General features: G+C 35.6%; 3 protein-coding genes across 5 annotated transcripts; all 3 read left to right on the plus strand.

Moving 5' to 3' along the window:
- The first annotated feature begins 298 nt into the window (after nt 1-298).
- LOC127802783 (NAD(P)H:quinone oxidoreductase-like) lies at nt 299-5,001 on the plus strand. The gene is made up of 4 exons (XM_052338804.1): nt 299-581; nt 667-882; nt 2,078-2,371; nt 4,584-5,001. The coding sequence occupies exons 1-4, from the start codon at nt 485-487 to the stop codon at nt 4,592-4,594; spliced, it is 618 nt and encodes a 205-aa protein (XP_052194764.1). The 5' UTR covers nt 299-484; the 3' UTR covers nt 4,595-5,001.
- Nucleotides 5,002-6,807: 1,806 nt separating this feature from the next.
- Nucleotides 6,808-12,548, plus strand: LOC127801207 (phosphatidylinositol 4-phosphate 5-kinase 6-like). The gene is given in 9 exon segments (XM_052336115.1): nt 6,808-8,432; nt 9,298-9,465; nt 9,805-9,970; nt 10,380-10,496; nt 10,611-10,804; nt 11,520-11,665; nt 11,753-11,836; nt 12,248-12,283; nt 12,286-12,548. Coding segments are annotated over 9 exon segments (2,331 nt in total). The 5' UTR covers nt 6,808-7,254; the 3' UTR covers nt 12,528-12,548.
- A 2,600-nt stretch (nt 12,549-15,148) lies between these two features.
- On the plus strand, nt 15,149-24,199 carry LOC127802571 (probable ADP-ribosylation factor GTPase-activating protein AGD11). Of its 3 annotated transcripts, none has more exons than XM_052338440.1 (9): nt 15,149-15,622; nt 16,870-16,974; nt 19,318-19,402; nt 20,785-20,860; nt 22,100-22,263; nt 22,348-22,588; nt 22,803-22,919; nt 23,022-23,117; nt 23,351-24,199. In XM_052338440.1, the coding sequence occupies exons 1-9, from the start codon at nt 15,580-15,582 to the stop codon at nt 23,630-23,632; spliced, it is 1,209 nt and encodes a 402-aa protein (XP_052194400.1). In that variant the 5' UTR covers nt 15,149-15,579; the 3' UTR covers nt 23,633-24,199. The 3 variants fall into 3 exon arrangements, with proteins under 3 accessions (XP_052194400.1, XP_052194402.1, XP_052194401.1); XM_052338441.1 differs by having other exon boundaries at nt 15,151-15,622; nt 16,891-16,974; nt 23,351-23,977; XM_052338442.1 differs by lacking the exon at nt 16,870-16,974 and having other exon boundaries at nt 15,150-15,622; nt 23,351-23,977.
- Nucleotides 24,200-26,082: the final 1,883 nt, after the last annotated feature.

The raw sequence follows: 26,082 nt of genomic DNA on the forward strand, positions 1-26,082 counted from the left end.
GCAGTAACGAGAGGAGACAAGGTGAGAAATGAAAAATGACAACAAAAAAGTCGGCAGTGTATAATCTGTTGCAGCAACAAAGATGTGACGATGATGACACAAGAGGAAGTCGGCAGTGTATAATCTGTTGCAGCAACAAAGATGTGACGATGATGACACAAGAGGGAGGGGCAGAGAGAGGAGATGTTGCTTATGGGGAAAAGGGCAAAATAGTCATTAAAATAGAAAATTGGGGGATAAAATAGTCATTTAGGCCACTTATAAACTGACATGTAAAACCTAATAGCATTATCCATTTAACAAACGCTCGGAGTAACACATTTCTCGAATATCGCACCTTCCTGAGGGTGTTCAACGCAACCAATCAAGAGGTGCTCAAAGTCGAAGCAACCAATCAACACCGTCGTCTTTTTTCTTTATTCTTCTTTGGTTTCCCTTTCTTCGCCCGCGCACAGGAGCGATAGGTTTTGGATCTCCGAGGGAAATGGAAGCTGCAAGATCAGCGAAAACATTGATCAAAGTTGCAGGAATCTGTGGTTCTCTGCGCGAAGGCTCTTTCAATCGCGCCCTTCTTCGTGCCGGTAATGTCCTTGTGCTCTTGTGTTTTCGTCTGTTGCGGAGGTTGACAACGGATTAATCGGATTTTTATGAACTTTGTGGTTGTAGCGGTTCAGATATGCCAGGCGGCAGCGGCGGGGGGCGAGGAGTCCTCCTTAAAGGGCATGGAAGTTGAGATTATAGACATTGCTCCCTTGCCGATGCTGAATACGGATCTCGAGGTCAATGGAACCTATCCTCCCGCTGTTGAGGCTTTCCGCCAGAAGATTCGTGACGCCGATGCTTTCCTTTTCGCTTCTCCCGAGTACAATTACTCGGTCACTGGTACTACTTACACCGATGCTTTCCTTTTCTTCACAATTCCTTTACTTTTCATAACTGTGCTTTTTCTGGTTTTAGTTGTGCTATTATCCGCTCTATGACAGATGCGCGAGAGATTTTGTGTGAAAAAATGGTTTTTGGCAAATGTTTAATGCCTTTTATATATGTATATATCTTTTTTGTCTAAAGAATACTGTGAAAGTAAGATTAAAGAGTGTATGCATGCATATTGTCCATACATTCGATCAAATATTAGAATCCAGATGGAGAATGAAATGGAGAAGTGTAGAAAATGCAGAGTCTGAGAAGGCTTTTTCATCAGAAAAAATAAAAATATTATCTTGATATGCTCAGTATGAGAGATGCGGGAATGTCAATTAGAATTCATTATGGGTCTAGAAGAGCCATATGTTTTCCTAGCGATTTTTCCATCAGTTTTAGAGAGAGTGTGAATAAACTTCTGCTTATGATGATCTCTGCATCATCTTGCAGAGAGATAAAGATCAGATCAGCTGAATTGAAGGTTACAAATTTACAATTACATGCATACTTTTTATCTGTTTCAGAAGATAATAAATGTAAGTCAGGTAAAAATGTGCAAAGATGAGGAGTGCTTTTGGAAAATGAAAATATGAAGTAGAGTCATTATTGAATTGCTACATCTAAGACTGTACTGGTCGCTCATAACTTTGATGCATTTAGTTTTCGAGAAAAGCACCAGGTCTAAGTAAATCTAAATTAGGTCCTAACTCTGTCTTCTTGCTGAAGGATATTTATCTATTCTGTGCAGCCTTCGTTTGTAATTGCAAATTTTTATAAGCACCTGTATTCCTCCTATTTGTAATTGCAAATTTTTATGTGCTGCCTTCATTTGCTACTATTCGGTTTTGGTTTTGGAATAACAATTCCCACCAAGTGGCTGATGGATCTTGCTTGGATTTGCACAACTGAATGATTTTTATTTGTTTTATTAGAATCTAGCAAGCTGTTGGTATAAGTCTGCTGACATACAAAACACCTCTAGTAATGTACTTGGCATATTTCATAATTGTAGGATAACAGTTTGTATTTAAATTAAGAATTTGTTAGAAGCCATTCAATATAAGGATTACTGAAAATGCTCCACCATGCATACGTTTTTTGTCAAATAATTTTGTATCTGCTCTTTTTCTTAGTCTCCACATTTCCCCTGTACTAGCACCTTTGAAAAATGCTATTGACTGGGCATCTAGACCGCCAAATCTTTTTGCTGGGAAGACTGCTGCTATTGTAAGTGCTGGTGGTGGATTTGGGGGAGGACGATCACAGTACCATCTTCGTCAAATTGGAGTTTTCGTTGATCTTTATTTCATTAACAAGCCCGAGTTTTTCCTAAAGCCCTTTGAACGTCCTCCAAAGTTTGACAATGATGGTAACTTGACTGATGAGGTGGCCAAGGGCTTATTGAAGTCAGTTCTAGTATCCTTGCGGGCCCTAACTTTGCGACTCCATGGTAAGTACTTGATAGACTCTCCTCTTAGAAATGCGATTCCTGTCTTCATCTGTTATGCCATATATGAAAATTGCTGTTTTTTTGACTAAAAAATGCTTTTTGACTGAACTTACACGTGCTCATTTTTTAGTCATGTTTCGTCATGATATATTGAAGTTGCATTATGCTTAATGTATCTCTCAATTGATTATTTGAAATTAACTTTTTATTATTTACTGCAACTTAGTAACTGAACTTATATTTGCTCATATCAGTGATTTCTTGGTCAAAAGTGAAACATTGAAATTTTGTTTAAGTGTGATTGTTCATTAGCTTAAGCAATTCCTAACATGCACTTCGCTTTCTTTAGAGGCAATACTAACACCATATAAGGAGGATGACATAAAGAAGGTACAATATACTAACACCATATAAGGAGGATGACATAAAGGAGGTACAATATTCAAAACTCATCCCCCAAGGTCATGACTAGGAGTGGCAATGGGCGTGGTGAGGTTGGGTTTTACTCATCTCACGTGTCCCAATTCTCGTCCCACTCTCTATATTGTGAGGGTAAAAAATTCAAATGGGATAGTAGAAACCAACACTACGATCAGAAGTGAACAAATTTTTGGGCTTGGAATCTCTCACGTATAAATTATAAAACATTACCCCTCATGTTTGAAAAGTGATAATGACCCCTCCTACCGATAAAAAAAATTGGATCCTTTCTCTCTCTCTCCCCCTTCTTATTTAATTATAGAAAAAGATATAAGTAAAAAATAATTTCTTACAATATAATATACCTAAATATATTTTTGTCCAGAGGACTAAAATACATTTCTTCTTAGAAACAAATATAAACAAAATGTAAACGTGTATGTATATAAACAAAATATAAACATGTATGTATATATATATATATATAAATATATAAATAAAATTGCTGGAAACCCTGGCTACGGGGTTGTAGGTCTGCAACCCTATCACCGTGGTTGAAAGGAAGCCCCAATGCAACACAGGGAGGGAGAGGGGGAAGGTTCAGCTTAAACCCAATCCAATGCTCGTCAAACTCAAAATTATAGTTTTACCCAGCAATACCATATTCGCAGTCCCCCTTTGGAAGTGCAATCCTACTCCCACAATCCAGAACCCAGCATCATCGATGCTGGGTCTAGGTTCATTTGGACCAGCAATGTTTGGAGGAAGAGAGAGGGGGGAAGAGAAAGAGGGAAGGTTGTTGCTGTCTCTGTTGCCATTATGAGAGGAGAGAAATTTCCGTTCACGGAGGAAGAGGGAGGGAGGGGGGAAAGAGAGAGAGAGAGTACATGAGGGTAAGTTGAGCATTTTAAAAGAATTTAATAGCCGGTATGTGATGGCAAGGGGGAATATGTTACAAGGTTTGCAAACTTGAAGGGAAGTCACTGCTATTTTCAAGAACTTAGGGATGCCCAGTTTATTTTTCCCTTTCTATGAATACTGAATCTAGAGATTTAGAAGATTTTTGTAAATATCCCACCAACTCCTCATCTCTATCAGAGTTAATCTTCTATTTTTGTAAAATTGGCCACTTCTGCAGTAGTAGTAGCATTACGAGCAACTTCTGCATCCATGTTATGTCTTTTTAGCCATCTTACGCGTGGAAATCTTATAAAATTCCTGTGTGACATTCGTGGCCTCTTCATTTTGGTACGAATTAAGATGAGGGTTTTACTTAAGTCTTCCAACAGGAGGCTTTTATGTTGTGGTGTAGCACAAATTGATGCCAAGTTAATGCAACATAAGAACGCAATTGATGATGGGCTACCTATGCATTAGAAATCCAAAGTTGATGTAGGTTGCTGGAAATGTGTTCTCTGAACCACTTACTAATCCATATCTTGTAGTAACTTTCTAGCGGCTTTGGATCCAAAAGGCTACAATAATTAGCTAGCTTTATGGTTTGGCAGTTGATGCCCAAGCCTTATCACTTCCCTTAAGTATTATATTGATGCTGGTATGACCATTGTGATGATTGAAATCATGAAATGATTTATTGTTTGACCATGTTGATTTATTTCTCGTGCACTGGAATCTTGTGAATGTGGCAACTTCAAGATTTTCTTCGCAAAATTTTTGTTTGTCTGCTAAAAGGTTTGTGAGGAACTTTATAACAATCAATTATGCATGTAATGCAAGGCTGGATCATTCATAATAGCTGCGAGCTCATCACTGTCTAATGTTATCGTTTCAGGTGAGCGTTAGGAACGTTAGAGACTGGCATTTTAAATGGATGAGAATCCTGAACTGCGAGAAGTCTTGAAATGAATTCTCCTACTCTATCTAAATTCGAATAAGTTATAGCTATGACATCATGATCTGGAATTGGATGTTACAAGGAGCTGGCTATCATTGTTTGTCTTCTATTCAATGGATATGTTAGCAGTGTTCTTATAATTCGAATTTCAAGTGCAGACCAACTGCATTTCACTTCAACAACATTTCTCTAGAACTCATTTGATTTGACAAGTTTAACTTTGATTTTTTATTACCTGAAGCAATTCTCATCCTTTATCCAGATTAGAATCAGGGTAGATAGGAATTGAGTGCCCCTCACTTGAATCTATTACTTATCCATTTCTGATGAAATTTGAGGATTGTTCCCTGACTTATTTTCTTTTTCTATTTTTGTCGGGTTTTCTATACAGCCAATCTATGGTGTTTTTGCGTAGTTTATACATAAATTGCTTATAATATTCTGATGATATTTTCTTTACAAAATATTGGGAAACATTAATTTTCTTTTGAGTCAATATTATGGTGAGCTGGGTTCATCATAATGAAATATGACTTTGTCTCTCAGCAGTCTGGCTTTGCAAGACAAGGCAGCACGACGAGACCCTTGTATTTAGTTCAAACTTCAAACACCCTTAATAAAACCCTACATGCGTCCCATTGCTACTCCAACTATTTGCCTCACTTTTGCCATATTTGTGTTTGCCTATTCTAATTAATTTTCGTTATTTATGTGTGGTACTCCCACATAAATTGAACACATCCTCCAAATGTACCATTCTTTCAAAAATAATAGAGTAAATTATCTTTGAACCACAATAAATATTACTATCTTACTATTACTGGCAATCATGTTATTTGGTAAGACAACTTCTTGTGCTCTTAGTACAGTAGCCCTTTACATAAAACAACAAATTTTCCTTTTCATTAAAAAGTCTTTTATTAAGTTAGGTTCTGATTGTTAAGGGATCAAAGAACATAACAGCATCAGCGATTCAGCATCAATGTGCTCACCACACACGTTAAGAGTCATCATGTTCCCTTCATGAGTACAATTATTGCTATATTTTAATGGCACGACATTTTGGTGAACTAGTTTTTAGAAAGGTTTTTGTTTTATTTCTGAACTGGAATTTGATTTGTTATTTCGAAAGGGCCATCCATTATAAGTCTGGTGTGGTGCCATTGTAGAATCATGATTTGTCTATGGCAATGACAGCGGCAAGAACAGCGTATGAAGAGTTTGGTGGTTTTGTTGGTTGGTCACAGTGTCCGGCGATTATCGGTTATGCAAATACTGGGGTTGGGGTGTAATTTTCTGAAACCTCAAAAAATCCACGTGTAACCTACAACATTGCAATAAAATAAAAAGTGGGGGTCCAGAGTGTAAATATATTTCTCTCGTAACACTCCTTAGTCCTTGCTTGCCTATACAGTAGTCAAGTTGACACGATTAAGTGACAAAAACATAACAAGCCATAGAAAATCTCGTTTTAGATTTATGCTCTGGCAGTTGGAGACATTCTAATTCTCTTTTCTGGCTTAGGTTATGAGAGTTATTTTTGTATGTAATTTTATAAATAAATTTTCTCCTTATAATGTATCAACCTCAAGAGTGTTATAAATATATTGTTTTTATATTTATAATGTACCAACCTCAAGTGTTATCAAAGGGACGTTCGAAAACTACATTTGTAATTTGTAACGAAGCTATTAACTGATGACTCGTAATTTATTATTATTTGGGATAAATTTATTAATTAAGATAAATTAATATTATTTCATGAATATTAAAAAGGAGAAGATGGTACAGTAATAATAACTTACAAGCTTAATTCACATTTAATCTTCTGTTAGACTTAAAATAAGATATGAGACATATTTAATTTATTTATATTACTCAAACATATAATTACAAACTTTCAAAAACAAGGTAAAGACAATAATTGGTCAAGCCTAAACTACTGTCATCACCCCCTTTTTCACTTTTTACTTTATTTTTAATCTAAAGAAAAAAGAGATAAGAGGAGGAAAGGACGACTTGTTTGTTTGAATGTGGGGGCCAGAATGCATTTTTCCAAGAGTTTCAGGGTTCTAGTGAAATAAGATCCATATTTTAATACTAAAAATAGTGAAATTTCGTGGGTGATGGGTCTGATTCAGACGCTAAAAATGGCAAAGACATCTCCCCCACCAACGCCCTCTCCCCCGCAAGTGTTTGGTCTGTTTGTTGTTTCCGGAGACGATTTCGGAACTGAAGAACAATGCATTGTTGAATCTTTGATTCCTACACAACCAGAGAAAAAAAAAAAGGGGAAAGAAAAGAAAAGAAGAACATTGAAAAAGCCAGTTATTGGTTCCATTCCAACTTTTGCTTTCCCATCAATCCAACGCTTTTCAAAAATCTCAGACACCCATTTCAGCAACCAATTCCAAATGGGAAAACAGGAACACCATTAGCACCTGAAACAGTTTCTTCTTTCCCCTTTTGGGTTTTGAATTTCCTGGGCATTTTCCTGTGATTTATTCGGACTGTTGGATTGGCTGGTTCGGTAATGGTGGTTGGATTGGTTTCAGGGAGAGGGACTGTAATAGAATAGAGAAGGCGAGAAAGAGCAAAGCAGGCATATATGAGAAAGCGGTTGGGAAAGAGAATGAACAAAGAACTGGGGGGCATTTTGAAGGCCTGGGAAGCGACGATACGGAAATCACAAGCTGTTGCGAAGAAAAGGGCTCACAGCTTCTTCCCCGCGATGTCCGTCGCCCATGCAGAGGACGACGACGTCGGCGAGGGCTGCACCATGAAGGTGCTCTCCACCGGCGACATGTACAATGGCAAGTGGGCAGACAATCTTCCCCATGGCCAAGGCAAGTATTTGTGGACCGATGGTTGTATGTATGTTGGGGAATGGTCCAGAGGGAAGATCATGGGGAAAGGGAGATTTAGCTGGCCTTCTGGGGCAACTTATGAGGGTGAATTCAAGAATGGTTTTATGGAAGGTTTTGGGACTTATACTGGGGCTGGAGGGACTTATAAGGGGACATGGGTGATGAATGGGAAGGATGGGAAGGGGACTAAGAATTATGCCAATGGGGATTACTATGATGGAGAGTGGAGGAAGGGATTTCAGGAGGGGCAGGGGAGGTATCAGTGGTCTAATGGGAACCATTATGTTGGGGAATGGAGGCATGGATTGATGAATGGGAGTGGGGTGATGGTTTGGGCTAATGGGAACAGATACGAGGGGTTTTGGGAGGATGGGTTGCCTAAGGGGGAGGGAAAGTTTCGATGGGAGGATGGGAGTTTCTATGAGGGGCTGTGGAGTAATGATCCGAAACAGCAGAGTGGGACTTATCATCCGAAGGAGTCAGTGGGAGGTAATTCGGATTGGGATCCTCAGGAAGTGTTTTTGGTTCATTTGAGTGATTGCAAGGTTTGTCCAGCAGAGGTAATCCCGGTGTTCCCTTCACAAAAGATGCATAATTGGCCTGGTAGCGAAGGGGATTCCTTGCACAAGCCACCTGAAGCCAGGAGGCCGAGGAGAATGTCCTTGGACTGGAGGCTGAGTAGTGGTAGTGGTGTGCCCAGTAGAGCCTCAAATGCTGATGCCAGTTGTGATAGTGTTGATGGATATCCGGTGGCAGGGAGAGAGGGAGAAGGTTTGGGGAATGGTCACTATGATAAGGATTCATCCAGGGGAAGCAAAGGACACCAGGTTAGAATACCCCCAGTGAGGAGGCAGGGGGTGACAATATGTAAAGGGCATAAAAATTACGAGCTCATGCTCAATCTGCAGCTTGGAATAAGGTGCTAAACTTTAAGTTAGTATTTGTCCTTTCATTCTAATTCCTCAGCTGCCAATAGTCTTTTTACTCGAGTCTGGTGTTAAGTTGCATTGATTTCTGCATATTTGTCATACATGCACATGATTCCTGAATGAATTTGAATATTAGAAATTCGAACTACCTATTCTTTGGTGTTTTTATATGTTACAATTCATTGAATAGATGGTACTCTATTTCAAGAAATTTCAGTATCTGAAAGGGTCTACATAAATCTCTAAAGTAATTTCGATACAGGGGTAAAGTAAGAAATAAATGCTCTCCAGAAAAAGCAATCACTTTTCCTTCTAACCATTTCAGACCTTTGTAGAAGTACCTTCATGAACTACGATTGTTTTGAACCCCATCCTATTTCTTAATCATGTTCATGTTGCGCCCATATTGTTAATTCTCTCTCTAAGAGTGAGAGGATAAATATTCTAATTTGTTTGTGGTTCAAATTAACACAACAGTAGATCTCCCACAACAAAGAAGCATATTTATGATCTTTTCACTGTGCTAGATAGGGATGTAAAAGTCAGAATAAGGACTGTCTTTTTAGTTGTTAAATATAAGAATAGTTCTCATTATAGACGCTCTGTATGTGTATCTGTATATCTCTTTTCTTCTCGCTTAGAAACAGCTGTAAAATTTAGAAATTTAAGTGTTCTCCTTTTCTAAGCTTACGACATTTTCCAGACCCGTGTTCTTTATTTTTGTAGTTTCTTATCTTGATGATAAAAATAGAAAAAGAAACTTTGGTGTTGTTCCTCATAAGGTGAATGGTCATGAGAATTGCATCACCAATAATTTAATTTTCTTTCAAACTTATTTCTGGTGCCATTGCACAGGCATTCTGTTGGCAGAACAGGCCCGGCTACATCACTTGATTTGAAGAATTCAGCTTTTGATCCCAGGGAGAAAGTATGGACTAAATTTCCTACTGAAGGATCAAAACACACTCCCCCTCACCAGTCTTGTGAATTTAGATGGAAGGATTACTGCCCATTGGTTTTCAGGTCAGCCTCATGATATGTTTCATTTTGATTCAAAACCATTTTCTGAATCAGCATATAGCATTTACATCTTCTTTTCTATCTGTAAATATTTGCTTTCCCCATGCCCTTGTCCCATTAATAACAAAACTATGCCGTTGGGCATATGGAGAAAATATTTTCTCAAAGCAAATTCTGCAATCTTCTTTATCAACATGACTGAAACTTTCTGAATATCTGTGAGAACTTATTTGTTGTTCATCTCTTGTACCTTTTCTGCCCCATGCTTAATTTTAAACCTGCAATGTGGCTACAGAACTTCATTAAAGCCAGGCCTTATGTTCAGAGTAAATGTACTTTCAGGACTTTAAGGAGATTGTTCAATGTGGATACTGCTGATTACATGATATCCATCTGTGGAAATGATGCACTTCGGGAGCTATCATCCCCTGGAAAAAGTGGAAGCTTCTTTTACTTGACCAATGATGACAAGTACATGATAAAGACTCTAAGAAAGGCGGAATGTAAAGTAAGTTTATTTTCTATTTACCATTTCTGAGTTTTAGGTAAACTGCTGAGTTTCCAATCCTGTATTTTCGCATATTATACTACAAAACTGAAACAGGACATCTCTAGATTGTCTAATACGTCCTTTCTCTGCCTACTTTCTATTGCCTGGTTTACTACCTACTTGACTGGAATTTAGTGCTTGACCAAGTCACACACACCATACTTTTTTACTTAATTCCTGAATTACAATAAAATTTTTGGAGATAATCCAATAACAGAGTAGGTGGCTTCCTCTCAAGCACTGTCTATATACTTTTAAATGACTTGCAAGTAACTTGCACAGATTTTTGCAACACTTTAACAAGTTACTTAGGGCTTGAACCTATACATGGTAGCCTTTTAATCCTGCTTGATTGCAACTACTACAGGTGCTACTAAAGATGCTTCCATCATATTATAATCATGTTCGGGCTTTTGAGGACACTCTTGTCACCAAATTTTTTGGCCTTCACTGTGTGAAGTTAACAGGGTCTGCCCAAAAGAAAGTGAGTCTGAAAGTAAAAGAACCTGATCTCTGCATTCCAAAACCTATCTGAATGGCTGGCACCTGATAAATCAAAGCCTATTGTTAGAACTTATCTTTCACATTGATGTGTCAGGTGCGATTTGTTGTGATGGGTAATCTGTTCTGTTCTGAGTACCCCATTCACAGACGTTTTGACCTGAAAGGTTCTTCCCACGGCCGCACAACGGACAAGTCTGATGCAGAAATTGATGCAACAACGACCCTTAAGGACCTTGATCTAAATTTCATTTTCCGATTGCAGAAGGTTTGGTTCCAAGAGTTTTGCAGGTGAGCTCTTCAGTAACATCTTTTCCAGGGTTTTTTCCCCATTTCTAATCCATAAAACATGACATTGTTGGAACCAAATTCCTTGCTGATACATAAAAAACTAGGATGTTATGAGGAAAGTAAAAAAGCATTGCTGCTGACAACTGCTTTCACTGGTGTGTTCCTTGTCTTTTTCCCTGGAATTGCAAAGAAAGAAGAATTCACAAAATTTCCTGTATTACTAATGAGGCTTCATGTGCATTCAGTAGATGTTACAACCACATCGAGTAAAAGTTTTCAAAATCAATATAGTTAAACTTGGAGTAAACTAACGTTCTTGACTTGCTTTTCTGATATTGGCAATCATGCCCGAAAACCTCTAAGAGCACATTCAGGCTTACAAAGGTAGCATAAATTACTAAAAATCACAACCAATCATGGATTCTGTCTGTCTGTCTCTCTCTCTCTCTCTCTCTCTCTCTCTCTAATCAATCACATTATGTACACCTCTGTCATGAAGGGATAAATGACAATTCTGCGATGTGTCCAAAAGACTTGAGGGACAAATGCCTTTTTGATAATGTATGCTCTCCCAAAAACATACTTCACATTTTTCACCCACCCGCCTGCACATACAATCCTGATATTGAGCCTATAGGAGGATCCTTTCTGATGAACTTTCCAGATTGTGATCCATGCTCGTCTCTTTTTTAACCAGCTATATTTCTTGATGTAGACAAGTGGACAAGGATTGTGACTTTCTTGAACAGGAGGGAATTATGGACTACAGTCTTTTGGTTGGTCTTCACTTCCGAGAAACCACTCCACGCACCAGGGAAGCCCTTTCTGAGGGTCGTAACTCTGGAGCTCGCACTCCAATTGGTTAGTTTCTGTCTTTTCCATACCCTCATTATTTCAAGTTTAACAAGTTCTGAGTGAGCTCAAGTACAATTTTAAATTCTTTTACAGGAAATGAGGACTCTGAAGCTGAAGGAGCAGCACCTCGCCTTTCAAGAGCTGACATGGATCAGCTTCTTTCAGACCCTGATAGGTAAGCAAGAAAACTTGTGAATATATCAAAACATCAAAATATAAAATATATCGTCAAAGTTTCAAATTGTCCCAACTTGCACATCTGCAATCTTAAGCATGCATGCATAATTTTCTTTTGAATCGTTGACAATCTTCAAACTAGTTATTACATGTCCTGAAAAATTCTAGAATGACCAAAATAATCATCCTTATAACATGCATTCCTTTTCTCTGATTCCAGTTTCATCTTGATCTTGCTGCCTTTTCTGGAATAGCTCCTGCAATTGTAATATAATTTCTTAAATGGTTCTTGCTTTCCTTTTCATACTTGTTCCCCATAAACAAAGAGATAAATAAAATTTCCTCAACTTGGTTCTGGATCAATGCTTACAGTCTCCGCAGTACTTTCCTTATCGGTATTATGTTATTACAGGTCATCCATCAGATTAGGTATTAACATGCCGGCAAGGTAGAACAAACAGTGAGAAGTTTTGAGCTACAGTTGATCGGGGAACCAACAGGGGAGTGCTATAGTGTCATCCTCTTCTTTGGAATAATAGATATATTACAAGATTATGACATTAGCAAGAAGCTTGAGCATGCATACAAGTCATTCCAGTTTGATCCAACTTCAATATCTGCCGTTGACCCAAAGCAATACTCAAAACGTTTTCGGGATTTCATCTTCAAAGCCTTTGTAGAAGACAGTTGAAGTTGCAGACTGACCTCTTTCTTCCATGTCCAGCTGTGTGTGGTCTTCATTGGAATATCCGGAGATGGCATTGCTTGCTGATAAAAAGGTACCCTTTAGCCATCCGGATGAATCGTGTTCGCTTCAGTAATCTGGCGCTTCAATATCTTCCCCGGGTCCGGATCCCATTCATTCGTAGCTGCAGCCATGATGATATGTTCTAGTACAGGTGTCGATGGCTACTCGAGCCTGTTCCAACTGTAAATGATGATGCTTCAGTGGGGGTTGTAAACCTTCAACAGAATTCTTTTGTACCCATTCCTTCTGTCCCAGCAGCAAATGTAGAAACTGGGAAGAGCAGTCTCTGGGATTTGATCACTGAATAAAATGTACAGACAGGAAAGTGAAATAGCAATGAAATTCTTTGAGATTAAGATTTTAGAAGAAACCACTTTTGCCCATTCAAAAATCCCTGGAACAGAGGTGAGGTTGCAGATTGAAGTTGATGAGTGCCGTTTTTGAGTCGAGCGAAGCATGAGATTTGCAGTGTAGTTTGATCTTACTATTTAAGCAACAAAAAGCTAATTATCGTTAGAAATTTGCTAGTAGTGCTTGGCGTGACAGTCTGAGAGATGCGCAAATTTTATTTATTTAGTTGTTGCAGTTGATAATATTAATATTTTGGGGACAACTGGCGGATCATTCATTGATTGTGGCAATGATTTATTTGGTCAACTTTCCAACAGATTTGCTGATTGGTAGGCTCCCTTCATTAAATAGCACAAAAGGGCATTTTTAATTTACGGGATTCTTTGATTTGTGAAGATGAAAAGAAAAGAAAATTATATTTATATGTATCTTTGTTTTTTGTTATTCTATGTAATAGATCAATTTTTACTTACAAGATTTTCACATATTAGCCCCATTTGGTAGGTATTTATTTTTATTTCTATCTTTAGTTTTAATTTTTTTGTTTGTATTATTTAAAAAATAAAAAAAATACATTTGTTTAATTTTTTTGTTTATTTCTATTTTTTAAATAAAAAACAAAATAAAAAAAAAACTAAGAACTCTTAGAATAACCACCCCCTTAACAAGCACAACATGATATACGTACATCACATTTATTTAAGATCTACACCTACATTTGTCCCAGAGTATAGGTCGAGTGATCAGATGAGTAATATGTCGATGTCAATCCGATGGATTGTGAGCTCAATCATCACCTTGCGCAAAAACTAAAGACCTAACCTATGATTTAACTCTTCTATTATAATCGAATGTATGAGTATCAGGGGTCGTGCAAGGACGATCATCCCAAGATTTGTACCTACATCCTTCTAACTAGTTAAAATAACTCTGTGATTGATAACATAATATTATATAATTTAATCTTATTTTAAAATATCTTAAAATTCTTATGATTATTTAGTAAGGAGTTAAGTTTAAAATTAAATAAAATTAATGAACTAGTACAATGTAAATCCTTGTCACATATGCTATTGCAAATATATAATACAACATAAAAATATGTTTAATATAGAATAATGCCTAATAAAGAAAAATATTTAAATAAAAATCATAATATTATAATTAATTTTTTCAGATTGGTGAATATATTTAACACCAAATAAAAATTTACAAAAATGTAGAATTACTAGAAATAATTTATAACTTATTTTACATAAGTAATGTTTGTTAACCAATGTATAAACAAAAAAAAGTGAGATATAAAAAATATTTAATTTTTTTTATTATATTTGTTAAATTTATTTCACGACTCTAAGAAAAGAAATCATGTGATTTCTTATTTAATATTTTTTATATATATTTATTTCTTTCTCCCTCAAAATAAATATATTTTAAACCTTATAGATAAAAAAAAATAACAAATATTTCTTCTATACATTCTGATAAATTTAACAAATAATTTGATAAAAATTTTAAAACACTTCTCACCTATCCCATATTTTGATCTCAAAAATATTTTAATTTTATTTTCCTCATTTTAACCAATACAACCTTAAAAAGTGAGTTTTGATGCCAACTCATACATTTAAATTTAGCTTTGTTGCCAACTCTTCATTTCCCAATTAATTAATAAAAAAAGTGAAAACTAATGACAAACATGTATTTTCTTGTCTGGTCTATGTTTGGAATTATTACTAAAAATAAAACTATTTTATATTTAGTGTGTATATATGTGGGAATATTTAATTTTAATTTTCTTCCTTTCACAATTATTATAATATAATGTTAAATCATTGCTTAAAGATGAATAGTATAAAAAATATTTTATCTTATTTAACTTAGATATTAATTATATTTTATTGAGACTGACTACAACTTAACATTTTAATTAATAAAAAAAGAAGAAAAAGAGCTTATTTGGAGGCTTGCATTGTATATTTTATTATTTATATTTATTATAGGCAAAAAGGGAAAGTACTATAGTCTATAAATAATATAATAAATGAGCGTGGGGGGCAGTGTCGCGGGGAGCGCGTGAGTGAGAAACGACGTGGTTTGGGCGTCAACCAACAACCAGATGGCTTTCTTCGTCGTTTCCACAGGATCTGATAATTCACTTTTGACTTTTCTCTCTTCGTTGGAATTCGCGTTTCTTATTATCCAAAAAATAAAGAAATAGTAGAATTAATTAAGAAATAATAAGAACAGAAGATCCCAAAAGAATTTCGGTTGTTGTGCATCCTGGTGGTGCCATCATTCGTTCCAACCCATCTCACTCTGTCCAGAATCTGAGAGTTTGTTTGTTTCTTTCTGTTATATCCATCCAAAGAAATAAAAAAAAATATATATATATATATCTATGTAATATATATTATAATCTCTCCTCTGGGGTGTAAAATTTCTGATCAATCCGCCTCTTGTCTGCCTAAAGTTAGAATTTTGTTCTTCAACGTTGTCTGCTGTGAGATCTCTCTCTGATTTAAGTTTGTGGGGGAGAATTGATTTGAATTTCCTCCAGCAACCATTATGAAATGCGGTAAAGACGACATGCGATTATTGTAGCCGCATTTGTTGAAGTGGGTACGAAATTCATCTGCTAAAAATGTCCATCCGGGAACCAAATGCCGACGCCAAAGATGTTCCTGGTAATTATGCATTGTTTCTTTGATAATCTTAATATTGTCTTATTTTTCTTCTTCCTTGATTTAATCTGCACATATTTAGGGTTATGATGATCTTCTTAGAAGGGTAAAAGGAGGATTTAAGCCGATTGGGCGTTTGTTGTTAAGTTTTATGAGTTAATAGGTATATATGTATGTGTGTTTGTGTGTGTGTGGCTGCAATTGCCAACCCAACTTACAGAAGTGGGTTAGATTGGAAAAAGTGTTTTTGCTTTGAAACCAAATGGTTTTGATCGATATTAGAATAGTTTTCATTTATCCCCTTGATTAATTTATTCAATTCAACATAATTTGAGGAAGATTCATGTGGTCTCTAAGTTTGTTTACTCATTGATTTTTCTTGTTTCCAATTTATGGAAATAATTAATAAATATTTATTAAAATTAGAATTTATGTAACCTACTTCACATAATGGGGTAAAGGTTTGATATATTGTTGTTAATTAATTAATAATCATTGATTGGCCTTTCAGTTGTGAGCTGGAAACATGTTTTTAAGTTACGCTACTTGCCTATAATCAAGGTTATAGGTGATCCAGTTTTTGCCAGTCTTTTATGGGGCCGGAATTAAGACACTGGTGACAGGAATGGGAGGATTAGTTTTCTTCACTTTTATTTTAATTATCATGGGACCTCTACTGTAGTTTACGGTCAATGCACGATGTAAATCTCTGACATAATCCAACTGCAAATTGCCACTTATCATGTTCCTTACATCACTGTAATCTATGATCTTATCAGACTTGCCAGGTTCCATAGTTTTCAAAATTGCCTGGACTCGTGAATATCCTGATAAACAATCTGACCGGCTTCTTTGCAAGAAAGTAGAGGGCCTAGATGTTGAAGGCTATTTATGCTGTTCAACACTTTGTTATTTGTATTGTTATTTCTCAAAGCTTGATAATCACTATACTCCCCTCATTCTGTTTTACGTCATACTTCCATTTCAAAAAAATTATTGCAAGTTTCCTAGTTTAAAAAAGTTAACCTACGATCACTTTTACTTAGGACCCCCTGTATAATGCAAAGATGTTCCCTCTAGACCTTGTTTGAGTTCAACCAAGACATAAAACAGATAGCACAAGCATCAATAGTGTTGATTAACCTTTAAAAGCAATATAATATCCGTTTGATTAAAACTCGAAAAATTATTATAGAACCGGGAAGAAAATAAACTCTATATTATAGTTGATAGCGTCTTTATTTGATTAGATGGCACATTTGTACGACCAGGATCTTGCCTTTATGACCTCCTGTGTGCTGACCCCTCAGCAAGCTGGAATTACAGCTGTTCAGATCGGCATACATTTTCTCCTGGTAATGTTGAGCTTCCCATATTTTTTGTTTTATCAACTGTATACTGGCTTGTGTATTTTTTGCTTGCTATCTTCTGTGCTCTGGACCAATTTGATGTTTGTTTACTTCATCTCAAAGTTAGATTAAACTGCAAATACACAACCGATAACCTTCAGGGAAGCTTACCTGAAGATGTACAGAAACCAGAGAAAACAAATAACCGCAATCATTTGGTCTCTTTGTAGCAATTCATCTTTCCTGAAAATTTGTTTACTGCCATTTGTTTGTATCTATCATATTTTGGAATGCGCCTATTGTTAGTGTGTGGAGCCTAATTATCACATTGGCGCATATTGGCCTTACGTAGAGTTAGTACGTGGATTGACTTTAGAGAGGTCGACATGGGGGTTGAAAGGGGGGTGGTAAACCCCCTGGGCGTCGACCTTAGAGAGGTCGACATGGGGGTTGGGTAAACCCCCCTCCCGGGGGTTGCAGGGGGCGGAGCCCCCTGGGCGAAAGTTTATGTGCAATTTTACAATAAGGGCAGTTTTGGGTTTTCTCACATGTTTTTTGTTGCCCTAATTGTTGCTTATATTAGGGTGGTTCTTAGAGAGCGTATGTGTGCATTCTCTTGTAATCTCCAATTTGGTCATAGTGAAAAATCTTGCAGCAACGGCAAGTGGATGTAGCTCTCACATTGAGAATGAACCACTATAAATCTCGTGTGTTTTTCGTGTTTGCTTTGATTATTTTTCTTTCTTCTGCAATTAAGGATTAGGACTTTAATCCTAACACCTATTGAAGCATGTGCATGATTTTAGTGAAGTGCAATTTGTTGCATCTGTTTATCCTTCTTGCTATGCCAATTTATGTTTTTTTGGAGTTGTTTTCACTCATAAGCTTGAGATGTTATCTCAAATCTTTGCTGTTTGCAGCATTTAGATCAATCTCTTGTTATTCTAATGTATATCCTACTCTCAGGGAAAAAAACCTTCATTTTCTGATGAATAATGTCATGATCTTGTAATAACACTTTCCAATTGAAATTTATATACTTACTCCTTTTTATTCCGCATTTCTAGGTAGTAATAGAGCAGAAACTAGTGATATTTTTATAATAACTCTTTGTTGACTAACACCTGATGGAGATATTATTATTGGTTTTCACATATACAATTATCCTCCTACTCAACAGCATTTATGTCTTTTTGGCCTTTGAATATATATCTTTTGTACTTGTTATCTTTCTTTTATCCTGATTGTTGTCTTCTTTTTTGCTTTCTTTAAGAAGCTTTCCTTGTCCATCTTATTCTTATTTCCTTCAACGATTGAGGGACTACGGCCGCTCAAAAAATAGTAATGGATCTTGGAAGATATTTCCTTATCAGTTCCCATCCTCTGTCTGACCACCTTCACTTGTTCATAAGATTGTCCATGGAATTTTTCAATTTATTTGAGTTGGTTATTTTTTCAGGAAACAGCCTCTTTGCTAAATAAAAGGTAAGGCTGTGTGCAATTGATCTTCCCCAGAGCCTGCAACGTGGGAGCCTTGTGCACGGGTTTACCTATACATTTGAGTTGGTTATTTTTTATATTTTCATCACAAAAGAAATCCCAAACTATTATTACATTACAATCTTGGATTTCACATATTGAACCCTATGAAGTTGTTTTCCAGACTTGAAGCTTGAGTGATTTGCATTATAATACTGTTTCTGTTAGGAACCTAGGGGTATAAGGGACAAATGGGGCTATAACTAACAAAGGGTTGTGTTGTAAGTGGTTAGGGGGTTAGGAGTTAGCTGAATGATTGTTAGGGAGTTAGGAGAGAGCCTATAAGGAGGCTTGTGTAATAGCTGAAGGGATTATCCAATAATACATGAATGTTTTCCATATTCACTCTCTCTAGTCTATCTTTCTCCAATTCTCCATACATCTCTCTCTATTCTTTTCTCTCTCGCGTTCTCCCTCTTTCTGTTCTGTTTCCCTCCCCATTCTGTTCTTCTTCTTCTTCTTCTAAATTCCTATTCAAACCCTAGAAAACCCTAGGGTCTTAAAAGTTTCATGTAAACCTCTGAACATAGATAATATCTTGATTAATATCATGATATCATCTCCAAAGTGGCTAAACAAAAAGACAGAAGGAAATAAATCTCTGATCATTTGTGTTAATTATTTTTCCTTCAAGATAGTTATTTTCTTCTAACATGAATAACTGTTCTGGACTATTTTCACATCTTTAATTCCTGATTCTTCTCTTGTACTATGCGGAACTGTTCCCTCTATAAGTCATTCTGCAAAGTTTTACTATTTTCTTAATGTACCCTTTTCATCCTTGTATAACCAATGCCTTCCATTAATCAGATCCACAAGCAAGGCTGGAGAAACTGTTGTCTCAAACAGGGAATAAGTTCTGTGCAGATTGTGGATCTCCAGATCCAAAATGGGTGTAAGTGTCATGTCTAGTATTTATTGCTTTCTTGCCTTTTCTTTATTATTAATGGCTGGAAGGACATCCAAATTAGATCACCTTTAAATTAAACAAGAGCAAAGTTTATTCTAGTTTCTTGCTCTGTCAAGCAGAGTATCCTAATCCCACTTTTTTTTCTATTCTCTGTTTTTTATTTTTTTTGTACAATGGATTTTTCCTTTCTTTTTTTTTTTTTTTTTGATGTCATCCAATTTATAATGTCTACCACATTATATATTATCTTAATCTGATCTCCATCTCTGTTGATGTTGATTCCAAGGATAGAGAAAACAATTGCATAGCAACGAACTAATTCTAACTTTAATGTTCCAATTTCTAATTCAAGAAATTTATGAAAGTAAAAGAGTGCATGTGCATTCTCCTAACAATATGTTTCAATATTATCTGTGTGTTTCATGCAAAATGAAGTACTTGATTGTGTTTTCTCATTCTACGAGTAAAAATACTCAACATTCTTGGCAATACTGGCTTTGGATTTTAATGTTCTTATGTTGTCAAGACATGAATGATGAGGATAGTGCACAGATGATGGTCTTTATTATGGAATTCTGAAGGAAGTTTGTTATCCCGATTTTCCTGTTCCTTCTTTTTCTGCGATCAATTTTTATTCTTGGTTTGTCAAAATGTCTGCAGAACTTCCCTTGTGTTCTAGAAGCAAATCTCTCCATGTTCTTAATGTCCCCTCAATTTTGTTGATATGATCAGTCACAAGATTTTCCAATCTGAATAATTCATTCTACAACCACAAATATTTTAATGTTTCTAAGCTTGAATAATTTGCCTTTTGTTTATTTTTTTTGTCAGATTTTTATCTTCCCATAGATGTTTACAGACTTTTGTTTGGTTGGCATTTGATTTTTAGGTTTCTTCCCTTATTCATGTACATGATTTTTCCTCTTAAGGCAGTTTTCTCCTTCTGTACATGTTTACCTATCAAAATGATAATAAATAAATAAATAAAAGAAAGATAGCTCACTATCAATGAAATGTATGAAATAACCAGTTTCCCTTGATTGCCCAATTTCTTTTTTCAATTTTTTTGTAGTGATTGTTAAACAGGTCATGTTTCTCATATTAGAATATCACTACACCAGGGAAATGCTTTATGGAAATTCCTTTTTCTTTTTCTTATTTTTCCAAACAAAATGTGCATGTAAATTTAGAAGTCCAAGCTATTAAATTGGGGAACAATATGAACCTTTTAAAGTTCCATTTTTATATTCTTTGCTTTCATTTATTCTTCCTTACTCTGTCTTTCAAGTAGCATATGCACTTAAATCAATTTTCTTTCTTGCTCAAGCTTACACTTTCTTCTGACAAAACCTTTTGCCCTTTACCAGATCTGTAACTCTTGGAGTATTTATATGTATAAAGTGTTCTGGGGTACATAGAAGCCTTGGAGTGCATATATCAAAGGTGTGGTATCTATATTTTGTTTTCTGTCCTAGTATCAGAAGAAATCTTGTGTTTTATAAACAGAATTATAAGGGGAAGTTATCCAATCTTTTACACTGGCATTTTATCAAGGCAACTTATTATGAAACCATCATTACACAAGGAATGGCACTTTCTAAGAAAATAAAAAGTGAAGGATGAACAAGTCATCAGTTATAGATTTTCTACATACATGAATAATTTTGTCTAGGAGAGATATGTACTCAGCAATATAATTTTTTCAAGTCAATGTCTTTCCAATTAATGATAAAAAGAAGGGTGTTTCCAATGTGCACGGCTCCCCTGCTTTGCAAGTGTTAGGGGAGATTGTATTTTCACATACCCTTTCCCTTGCTTTTCTGCAAAGTTGTTTCCACAACTTGAACCCATGACCTTTTCTAGTCACAAATGAGCAATCTTACCATTGCTACCAAGGCTTGTCCTATGCCAATGAATGATAGCAAAGGAAAAAAAGAAAAGGCTGTCATCAAGTTGTCTGGACACCAACTAATGCAACCTTAGGTCTCAATGCATGTAAAAACCGATGACAAATAGAGAACATGACAGAGTAATCATCGGGTGTTCAAAGTTCAAATAGAAAGTGCCCTGAAGTAAATAGTCAGACCAAATTGTTAAAACTCCATTAATCATCAAATCAAGGTTCAATACATCCTACAATAACATATCAAGAAGCCTTAGCCCACTATGTGGGGTTGGCTAGTCCAACACGTAAATCCATTGACGGAAAAAGAAAGTAAAATACTCTAATAATAACTAATAGACAACAAATATAGCATCTACTAAAACAGTAGATGGAAAATAACCCGTGAACTTTTTAGACCTTAACCATTATTTCTAAAACCTGTGTCCTTCCCCCATATTAGCAGTCTTCTTGTCTTCGCCATTAGACCTTTGTCCCTCACTGCCACTTTATATCTTGGAACACACACCCTGAACTATAAACGCAACACTTTATCTCCTCTCTCTTGGGCTTCCCCTTTTCCTCTCTGTAAGGGATTTTGTAGACATCAGTGATTGTTGTAAGGACTCGTCATAGATCGCTATTCCATTCTATTTTATTTGTTTTTGGTGGTTAATGGTGTAAGCTGCTGCTATGAATCTCCTTTGCTCATGTTTTATTCTTTTGGAAAATTGCAATTGGGTGCAATGTTATGATTGTGAAGAGCATCATCTGCCTCTGTTCTGATGTTGATGCCACAGGTTTTGTCAGTGAAGCTAGATGAATGGACAGATGAACAAGTTGACGCTCTAATGGATATGGGAGGAAACGATGCATTAAATTTGAAATATGAAGCTTATTTTCCTGAAAACTTCAGAAAACCAAACCCAGATTCCTCTATAGAGGAGCGGTCTGAATTTATTAGGTAAAAGGTGTAATATACTTCTTGTAACCTTTTCTAACCGAGATATGTGTCCTGAATCAGAAACTCATCTTCTTTGATACTCAGGAGAAAATATGAGCTGCAGCAATTTTTGCAAATTGATGATCATCTGTCCTGTCCATTCCCATACTCCGGCCCTCTTTCATCCTCCTCCTACTGCAGCTCCTACAATTCATCCCTGGATAATAAGAAACATTATGAAAAGCAGCAAACTGGCCATCGTATCAATGGTCTTGGGCATGCCTTTCGGAATAGCTGGCGAAGGAAAGAGTCTGAGAACAAGCCCTCTAAGAAAAGCAACTTAACGGTGCATATTTTTTCTTGAGTTACTGAGACATGCCAATCTAGCAAATTATCTTGTCGTTATTTGATAACTAACATTTTCAAGATAATCGTTCCAGTTCAAGGAAATTGAGAAAGGCATATTTTCGAAGTGTCAAGTGACCCAATTGATTACCATACTGCATTTACAATTCAACTCAAATTCTAAGCTTTTTTCTAGTCTAATATAACATCTATAGGCAGGTATGGTCGAATTTGTTGGACTGATAAAAGTCAATGTAGTCCGAGGCACCAACCTAGCTGTTCGAGACATGGTGACGAGTGATCCTTATGTTATCCTCTCATTGGGAAACCAAGTAAGGTCCTTTCTTTATGAACTCCTTAACTAGATGGCAATCCAACTTGAAAGCGGCTAGAACTCAATCCAAAAAACTGAAAATTTGTGAAACTTCTTGCAGTCAGTGAAGACACGTGTCATAAAGAACAATCTGAACCCAGTCTGGAATGAACAGCTAATGTTGTCAATTCCACTCCACGTTCCTCCTTTAAAGTTGGTAAGTTGCTCCGTAAGAGGATTATGTGCATAAAACTGATCCCCCTCTCCGATGACTTAAGCACACCAAGTGTGTGCATTCTTCTTCCTCCATCTGTGAACATCTATAAAGTCTATACCTTTTTTTTTTAATCTTCCTAGTTCTTTTAACATCCTTAGCATTTACTAGGTTTCAAGGTTGAAGATATTAAACACATAGTAGTAGGATAACAGTTTTGTACTGTGTTTTTACAGCTTGTCTATGACAAGGATACGTTCAAGTACGATGATTTTATGGGAGAAGCGGAGATTGACATTCAACCGTTGGTCTCAGCTGCCAAAGCGTCGGAGACTTCCACGATGAGGGAGCCGATGCTGTTAGGAAAGTGGATAGCAAGCAAGGACAATACGCTTGTAAGAGATAGCATCATCACCTTTGTAGATGGGAAGGTAAAGCAGGAAGTCTCTATCAAACTGCAGAATGTGGAAAGGGGAGTTCTTGACATCGAGATCGAATGCGTTCCTCTCACTCAATAGTAGCCATCCCTGCACACATCCGGCCAAAGCCGAAAATTTCAAGCATTTATCGTCTCTGTCTCTCTCTCTCTCTCCCTCTCTCTCTCTGTTGGAATGATCACTTAGTCCGCGGCTCTGCAATAATATGCATCTTCTCATTCATCCCGAATGCAGGAAATTTGTGTAACTGTTTGTTGGTGATAAAAGTGGCAGTGTGGTGAGCTGAGTCTGTGCGTTAATTGTGCAGCTTGTTCTGATGAAGGGTGTTGTGCTATAAATGAGGAAAATTTGAAGAACTCAAACTCGAATGATATATATATTTTGGTACAAGGAATGCAGAACCCATCTTACAAAAAATGAAATTAATAGCATGTCATGTCATGGAAACTCTTCCCCCGTTGGCTATTATTGTTTGAAGAAATTCTGGCTTTCAGAAAGGATCAAACTTCTACTATACACTAGAGACCAATGTATGAATGGGGAAAGGAGGATTGATGGTTGGTTGAGTTGGACTGGAACTGGGTATATAATATCATGTAATTCATCAATTAATTATATTAAATTGATATCATTTGATGCTTTTCTCAAGTCGATAGAGCTGTGAATTGAACTCTATCTCCCTCCCATTCTATGAATATAATCACACTTGGATCCATTTGTTTTCCATTCGACTTTGATTTTCGTTTTTCTTTTTTTGTCTTCAACCAATGACTTTTTGTTGCTAATAATAAATATGGTTATGTTTCTATTTCTACATTTTCTAATAAATTATTTATCATTTAAATTTGTAAATTTTGGGACATTCTGTTTGTTTGAAATGGAAAATAACAAAATATGTTTGATCTCATTTTTAAGAATAACAGAAATGAATAAATTAAAAGAATACTAAACATTAAACGATGATGGCGGTACTATTTCTATTACTATTTCAATGAAAAATTAAAAGTATTATTAAGGAGAAATTAAAATTAAGTCTTTCAATAAACATGGGATCGAAGATAAATGATTAATTCACCCCCTCAATAGTAGTTGTGCGATCGATAGTTAACACAATATAAAAAAAAAAAAAGTGTAAAATATTATTATGTAAAGTGTATTGTACAGTAAAAAGTCTATTATATAATTATTATGTAAAATTGTTTTATGTATATAATATACTTTTAGTATTATATATCACATTCTTTTCTTCTATTCTATTTAGAAGCAACCATAAAACTCCACCCATTGAATATAATGGCTGATTTAACACTTTACCCTTTAAATATTTTACCAAAAACCTTAAGATGGGTATTTTTCGAATAAAATGTTTTTAAAAAGATAATTTAAAATGTCAAATATTAAAATAGATGTTTGCTTAAATAACAGATGATGAATTTGATAACTACCACCTCACTTAATTTTTTTGGTTTAAAATTTAAATTTATTATCATAATATCTCATATCAAAAATAACTATAAGGAACAATTTTAAAAATTAAAAAAAATTCAATAAACCACAAAGGAAGTATGCATTCTCGTAATAATAAATAATTATTGTAGAAAAGAAATTAAACAAAATGCCAAGGAAGGCAGCTACACTATGCATTCAATATCAGTGCGAGCGTGAATATGTATATATCATATAGGGCGTGTTTCGCGAGGTTTTTTTTTTTTTTTAACTTTTAAATTATTTAAAGTGTTTAAATTAAGTATCGTTTAAGCTGATAATATATTTAAATAAATATATTTTTAAACAATTAGTTAATAGTTATACATTTAGTTTGTAAGAGTTGATAAACTATTAGAATGTGATAAAAAGATAAAACATCAAATAATTATTTTTAATAAAATTAATTATAAATTATTATTATATATATGTTAAAATTAATTAAAAATATATTAATACAATATATCTTGTTGTTATATATATACACATAGAGACTGCAATAGAGGAGATGGACTGATGGAGGAGACGGGGGTAATGGCGGACAGTGGGGATAACAGTGATGGCTGAAAAAGCTGGGGGCGATAAGGATTGGCGAGAAACAGAGGGTTGAAGAAAAAGAACAATGGCTAAAAATTACTCCAAAGATTGAAGGTAAAATAGTCATTTATTCGGTCAACAAAATTTATTTGGTAGCAACATTTTGCAAAAGTTGAGGAGAGGAAGTTTTTGCAAAACGCTGATGTATGAGCGTATAACCTAAACACTCTTTGTTCAAACTAAACATTTACAACAAATAAGTTGGATAAGTTAAAACCACAGTACCAACTTATAAGTGGTCAAATTGCATGGGCAAACATGCCCATAAACCTCAACAAGTTATCTGCTTGCAACTAAGATGATCTCCTCTTCAAACCAAGAGTATCCTTTTCTTTCACAAAGTCCTCTTAATCTAATCATTTTCTCTAGACTGGACTCTTTCGTCTCTGCATCCAACGGAATTGTAGACGGGGGTTGTTATATATAAACATATATTAACATTATCTAAT

This window comes from Diospyros lotus, chromosome 5, assembly GCF_014633365.1.
Source record: "Diospyros lotus cultivar Yz01 chromosome 5, ASM1463336v1, whole genome shotgun sequence".
Classification (NCBI taxonomy): Eukaryota; Viridiplantae; Streptophyta; class Magnoliopsida; order Ericales; family Ebenaceae; genus Diospyros; species Diospyros lotus.